The sequence below is a fragment of the Nicotiana tabacum genome, chromosome 9, assembly GCF_000715075.1.
Source record: "Nicotiana tabacum cultivar K326 chromosome 9, ASM71507v2, whole genome shotgun sequence".
NCBI lineage: Eukaryota > Viridiplantae > Streptophyta > Magnoliopsida > Solanales > Solanaceae > Nicotiana > Nicotiana tabacum.
The window spans coordinates 31,231,116-31,238,230 of record NC_134088.1 but is presented as its reverse complement, the minus strand read 5'-3'; the positions used below and the strand labels follow the sequence as shown (position 1 = coordinate 31,238,230).

Here is a 7,115-nt window from a genome sequence, read left to right as displayed (position 1 = left end):
TATGCAAATTTCAAACAGATATTGTATTTTCTTTATACCAGCATTGTAAATCTAAATCTTAGTAGCTCATGACTTGTACTACCGGCCTTTAGGATAGTTGTATGAATTTCTGTCAGTTTATTTATTGATTATTAATGATCTTCATTCGAGTTATGTTATTTATTGTTTGACTTACCTAGCATGTTGGAGTTCGATGTCATCACGACTAGGTGGGATTTTAGGTCGTAACAACCCTATTTCAGATTATTTATAAATAAACATTATAAAAAGAGTATCTGCCGGTTTCTAACAGTTTATACACTATTAATACATGGAAGAAACCAAAAGCAAAAGGGAGACGTCAAAATAAGTTGCTTATTATTATTTTGTATTTTTTACACACACAGTTCTGCATAGATGATAAGCTAAAGTGCTCATTTAGATGTTATAATACTTTCCAGCCCTTGCCACCTCTTTTACAGTACTGCTTCAGCCTTCCGAAAAACATGACAATAATTAGAATGAACTTTCCCATATTACTCCATTTTCCAGCAAATCCATATGCTGCATCTTTGCAATGGACATCTGGTTTTAATTGCCTTGCACAACTATAGCCCATTGACATTCCAACAGTTCCATATGCACTGCAAAATTATCATTAGATACATGAGATAGAATGAAAAAGCATTTTACTTTTTATATTTTTCTTCTTTCTTTTTTGTTCAAGAATCGCTTTAAATTTTTGATCCAATATACTATATGTATTGGGGTTAATGAATTGTCTTCACTTATTAAGTTAGGAGTAACCATCTTCACAAATTGTGAAGTGCATACATTTATGACTCACAACGCAGTTAAGAAAAGGAAATTAAAGATAATACCTCTATTGAAAGAAGATGCCGTGAAAAATATTACTTCCTTTGTCCCAATTTATGTGTCATAGTTCGGATTTTTAGAGTCAAATGTTTTAATGTTAATCATGAAATCAGACATAAAATCTTTAAATTTTTAATACAAAAATTTATATATATGAAAACTAGATAAAAATAATATCAATCACAATTATTAACAATTCAAAATATTTTTAAAGCATATAAAAAAATTGCGGTAAAAGAAAACTCGTCCGACTCTAGAAATTCGAACATTGCTACATAAATCGTGGCGGAGGGAATAAAATTCTTGTGTGTATAAATCCAAATGTATATTTAGCGGTTGGTCTAGAAATGAAGAAAAATATAGTTGTCGACTAACCTGATGACTTCAAAGACGATGTTGAGTACATTGAAATTGAGGGGATCATTTTTCATTTTGTCTCTCTCTGTAATACAAATAAGAATAGTGAAAATGACCAAATAAGAAAGATGTGAGAATGATACGTACTCCACTAAGCTGCTCCCTTTTCTCCTGTTCATTCTTTCTGTAGTTTCCAAGCGCTCTTCATTACTATCAATTGGCAAAAAAGAAGTATAGGGTGATAGATACCTGCAGTGACAAAGCAAATTAATGAATCTAAGAATTGTACTTTACGATAACAACATTACAAATTATTTTGTATTAACTACTAGAGCACTTAGAGTTTGTTGTTCTCCAATGATATTATAAATTAAGACATTTGGCATCTTATTCACCCTCTCTTTTCATAGTGGGAGATTACGAGACTTTTTAATGTTGATAAAAAAGTGGGGAACACACAAGATAATCACATATGCAAGTGAATTAGGTATCAAGAACCTTATTGGAGAACACTTATCTCTAAAAGCTTCTCATTAAGGGTAAAATAGGTAAAATGAAGAGTTTAAAGTTGAATTATTTTTAAATTTAGAAATGTGTCATTTATTTTGGAATAGACTAAAAAGAAAAATATATCATCTAATTTAAAACGGAGGGAGTAATAATTACTTCCTACTCTATCCATTTTAGGTAACACATTGTTTAAGATAATTAAAAAATATATATTTTTTCTCTAACAACTTAAGTAATTAAACGAAATGATCGCATGTTTTAAAATGGTATAAGAGCAGAGGAAATAAGCGTAAATATAAGCCAACAAATAGATGAGGATGATTATTTGTACAAGATAAACGAATTTGCTACATCTGAAAGAAACCGAGGATATGTTCTTCTTAGATCTTTCAATATCTGAGGCTGCTCGTTATTTGTTTTCCGATATTTTCAAAGAATGGAACAAAGGGAAAGCTTGACAGACAATACTATTAATTCTTGGAATACCAAAAAGTAGAATAATTCCATATCTCTTCTACTTAAGGATCGCTATAGTATTCTAGATGCTGGTAATTGCTTTTATTTTTATATTACTGGGAAGTAATTGCTTAGTCGAGCTCTTGTTGCTAATATTTTATATTGCATGTATACAAATTGCACCTATGTTTAGAATAGAAAAATATTTTGCTTTGAAATATTATTTTGTAAACAATTTTTCAAGTGTTTGATTTTGTATAGAAGCATGTAAAAATGTATGGTAATCGTATAAAGAGGAGGATTGGTATAATAATATATAGTGAATTGATAATAATTGTAAAGGAGAACAAATGTCTAAATATCGATTGAAGGAAGTGATAGAGGAAACTATAATAGTTGGATATCAACAAATAATTGACCTTTCGGTCGTAGTTTTGTACATTATAGATTTACAATGAAAGGGTCAGGCTCAGGCCCCCCTCTGTAATCCTTTTGGCCTATCAGCAATATATTCCCCTTGACTACCCCACAAAGAAAAATAATTTCATTTTTAACTGACGAAAAATGATTTTCCTCTTTTAATGAATTTATTTATCACATATATTACAGGCAGAATAGTTTTTTTAATGAATTTGTTTATCACATATATTACATGCAGAATAATCTATTAGACACTTGTACTTATTACGGTTTGTCATCCCGATCTCTATACTCTACAAAGTTTCATCTAGACATTTTTAATTTATTAAAATTTATATTTTAAATTCCTCTGACCGTTGACCAAGCTTATATGACATTTATTCTATTGAGTCACATAATTGTGTGATTACACACTTACAAGCGCGTGCATCAATTATTTTGATCAAATAAGTTATTTAAAAAATCATAAGACAAAGAAACAATAAAAATAAATAGAAAAATAATTTAAAAAATCCCAAAGACCCAACCACTTCCACATTTGCAACCCTTTCCCTTACCCTTCCCGTTATAACCCGCGACCCCCCGTTCCCCTCTTCCCGTCATCTACAGTAACAAGAAAGTGATGATTGGCCCTACTCCTCCCCTTCCACTACCACCACCTTTGTCGTTCACCTTTTTTTCCTCCTCCACCACCACCTTCAACATCTTCCTCCATTTTAAGATCAGTTACAAAAAGAGAGATTAAAGTATCTGGTGTATTTTCAAATAAAGCCTGTGATTCTTGAAGTTGGATGATAAAAAAGAAGATCTTGTTACTTTCTAAAATATTGGCGACGAAAATTGAAGCAATCAGTGGAAGACGATGGCTCTAATGGTTTTCTGTGGTGCTTTCTTGTGGCTTCATGTAGTTTTTGAGGTGAGATAAACAAAAATAGTGAGGATATTCCTTGGGAAGCAATTTAACTCCGGCCATGGCTTTTTCCAATTTGTGTATGCGACAGAGGGAAGAAAATTGTGTGAATGCAAGATGAGTCTAAAAGAATATTGTGTGTTTTAATGGTTGAATTTGAATTGAATATGGAGATTGTTGAAAGAATTGAGTTGTTCAAAGAAAAATGGTGGCAAGCTAGTGGTGCTTACGGTTGAAATTGTATGAATGTGGAGATGAGTCTAAAAGAAAAGGTGAAAATGGATGGTGTAGCACCTGTAGTGGGATTTGCTAGAGATAGGTTGAATTAAGTTTTTCTAAAAAAATAATTACAAAAAAAATAAAAAAAATAGTTTTATGAAATTTGAAAATGATGTGGCATATTGTGTCTGACATGGATATTGATATCAGGGCGTCTGAGAGACACACAAGTTCGGGGGTTTAAGGTAACGTGTTTCAATAAGTATAAGTCTCTCACTTGACAAACTATTGAGTATAGGGACCAAAATGATAAATGAAAACAAGTACAAGAGTTTATTAAACTATTCTGCATATATTATATAAATAGTGTTTAAAAGAGAAGCGTATTCAGATTTTAAGTTCTATATGGATTAAATTTTTAATTTTTTTAGCATTGAACTTATTATTGGGATATACTATAAGATATTCTTTATGAAATATTTATTTATTTATTCAAATCAATAAAGTTTTATTTTTGAATAGATCATATTTGAAATAATTCCATAATAAGAAGCCTCATTAATTAAATATGTGATCCCTGTCGTGCCTGAATAATTAAAAAATAAAGAAAATCTTTTTTTGATCGAAAAAAAAAACCGTCAGATTTAAGAAAAGGATTTTAACCCGAAAATCTTGTAGTATAAATTTTTGGTATTTTCCACCTTGATTTCTACCAATTTTTGTGCATGTTTTCCTAGAGAAATCTGCCCACTTGAATTTTGCAATTTTCCAGTAATACGACTGTGGAACTGCTGGCATCATAACTAGAATTATGAGACGAAAGTTAGTGGTGTTTCCTTAGAGTTGCTGTTGAATGGTGCGTTATGTGATCGACGAATTATGTTCACGTTTCGAGAGGTAACTCTTGTAACTCCGTACATGTCAGTTGTCTAGTATAGATGTGATTTTAATACTAGGATTGCTTCCACTACGTATAATAATCCAATACTTATTGTACTTTAAAATTAATGCGTTCATTCCTATTATTTATGGCAATTATAGTGAATTTTTATAGATAAATATATGCTCCATATCAAAAGGATGAACTCAGTACCGGAAGGCTACACCAGTCCCTGTTTAAAACTTAAACCTAAAACCAGTTACAGGTAACTGTTTAACATATTCTTTTATGACATAATCCCTTCTTTTCAATTTAGATGAGATAATTTGATTCGGTACGGAATTTTAAAAAAAGACTTTTCAAACTTGTGGTCTTAAAAATTTAAAGGGTAAAAGCTTTGTGGGGCCATGACATTTGTGTGGCTATAAAAATTTCTCATTAAGGGTAAAACAGGTAAAATGAAGAGTTTAAAGTGAATTATTTTCAATTGTATAAATGTGTTATTATTTTTAACACGGACTAATAAGAAAAGTGTTTCATCTAAATTGAATAAAGTGAATAGTATTTATTGTTTACAATTGTTATAGTGCAGATGTAATTTAAACTATACTAATAAACTGCTTAAGTTCAGCTACAATATAAGAATAAAGAGCTAGTAGTACAAAAGAAAGAATAGACAGATTAAGACGCGTATACTTACATCATTACGGCGAATAACACTAAGATTGCTGGGGTAAGGGTTGAAAGATCGAACACAGATTCACCAGTATGCCTTGTATTCACAACTTCAAACAATGATCCCACCAGTTTTTCATAAGAACTCAATCCAGCAGTGGCTTCAGAATTCCATTCCAATGAACAAAAGACAACAAACTGAATGGATATGAATCCCAAAACAGTAGTTGCAAGAGCCATGGTTTCCAAATTTGGAAAAATATGTGAGTATCCTACTCGTTTTGAGTTCTTCATGATATACTCAAACTCACCTCTCTTTGTGATTTTCCAAAGAAACCAAATAGTGAGGCGTAAGCAAGGAGCATATAATGTGTTTCCAAGAAGGACTTGAGGTATAAGAATGAGAAGAAGGCCTGAATTTTTCCTGAAAACCATCATGTTTTCATTTGTAGGGACAAACCCACAATTTGCAAATGTTGAAACTGTGGTGAAGAGGGAAAAAGTATGCAAGTTAAGCCCTTTTTCTTTGAGAACTTGTTTTGCACTTGGAATAAAGCTTACGTAGATAGAAACTAAGGAAGAACCAAGAACAACAACACCTAGAATATAACCAAAAACCACATAACTCAAGAATCTCAAAGACTTCAATTTGACAATTGCCTCACTGTCCTCCATAGAATTGATTATTGCATGTTCTAAATTACTATCCTCTTGTTCATGTCCTAGCTCAAGATGATGGATAGAGTTCCTAGGAGAGTTTGAAGAGTCGTGAGAATCTATGCTAATAATAGAGTTTGAAGTTTCAATTTTGTTTTGTAAAACCGTTTTTTCCATGGAAAGTTTGGACTTCATGAGTTGAAGTCTAAGAAAAGAGGTAAAGGCCTCCCCACCAAGAAACATTAACATGGTTATGAAGACAAGTTGGGCATTTGAGAAAACCTCCATTTCAACAGTGGACATGCTAGAAACTGTGGCAGCAGAAACAGAAGTGAAAAACACATCTAGGTTTTGAGGCCTAAATGACGGCAGAGTTCTAGGTTTCGAAATAGTCAAAGCTAACAAACCTAACAATGAAAGGATCATGAAATAACTTACTTCAATCCAAAATGGCTTTACGCCAAGATTGAGAATATGAAAGATAGAGAAGAAAAAACCTTGGCGGTAAGATGATGAAAACAGCTTCATTTTCATCTTAGTTAATCTTTACTTGGTAATAAACTGGCTTGACTCTATGGCCAACAGGCCAAGGGTTGATTTATAGTAAGAATTATGAAGTAGTGGAGTTTCCCTGTGCTAGGGTCTTTCATTTTTAATTTCGCTCCCGCTGTCCATTATTGGCATTGGAGATGACTAATCCGAAATTATCAACGTGTAAGGCTCGAGGAGAAATGCTCCCTGCCAAGTTTGTAAGCTTTAAATCCCAACAAAAATTAGTGTATCAGAATATTTTAAGGAGTCAGAATATGATAATTCTTGGAAAATCATAAGTAATTCTTTTATCATAGGTAGTGGAAAAAGATGCTGTGCCATTTGAACAACGTGTTAAAATATAGGATGCATCTTAATTATATTCTTCACTACTGGCAGAATTGGTTGAAATCTTGACCATAACACAAAAATGGAATGCAACAATTTTACGCGAGTAGGCAACTCAAAGTAATCATTCATCAAATACAAGGAAACTATATCCTGGTTCCTTCTTTCCTAGTTAAGCCAATAGTGAATATTTTAAATATTTTTTAAGTAGTGTATTACTTATTCTATTTTATATGATAATATTTGACAAAATATAAATTTAATATCTACAAATTATATGAATTAATATATATTAAA

The 7,115-nt window shown here is 31.7% G+C and overlaps 1 protein-coding gene across 2 annotated transcripts; it reads right to left on the bottom strand.

Annotated features, from left to right (window-relative positions):
• Window positions 1–336: 336 nt before the first annotated feature.
• Window positions 337–6,677, bottom strand: LOC107783521 (sodium transporter HKT1-like). 2 transcript variants are annotated; one of them, XM_016604498.2, is made up of 3 exons: window positions 5,308–6,677; window positions 1,231–1,461; window positions 337–623 (listed from the first exon to the last, which is right to left on the bottom strand). In XM_016604498.2, exons 1-3 carry the CDS (start codon window positions 6,471–6,473, stop codon window positions 425–427), a joined length of 1,596 nt encoding a protein of 531 aa, XP_016459984.1. In that variant the 5' UTR covers window positions 6,474–6,677; the 3' UTR covers window positions 337–424. The 2 variants fall into 2 exon arrangements, with proteins under 2 accessions (XP_016459984.1, XP_016459985.1); XM_016604499.2 differs by having other exon boundaries at window positions 1,360–1,461.
• Window positions 6,678–7,115: the final 438 nt, after the last annotated feature.

What these genes read in the sequence shown, in the direction of transcription:
- LOC107783521 (XM_016604498.2), bottom strand. Translation starts at nt 6,473, where the DNA reads ATGAAAATGAAGCTGTTTTCATCATCTTACCGCCAAGGTTTTTTCTTC. An exon ending in GTGTTATTCGCCGTAATGAT is followed by an intron (nt 1,462 to 5,307) that starts GTAAGTATACGC and finishes TTGTCACTGCAG; the next exon opens with GTATCTATCACCCTATACTT. An exon ending in ATCGTCTTTGAAGTCATCAG is followed by an intron (nt 624 to 1,230) that starts GTTAGTCGACAA and finishes ATAATTTTGCAG; the next exon opens with TGCATATGGAACTGTTGGAA.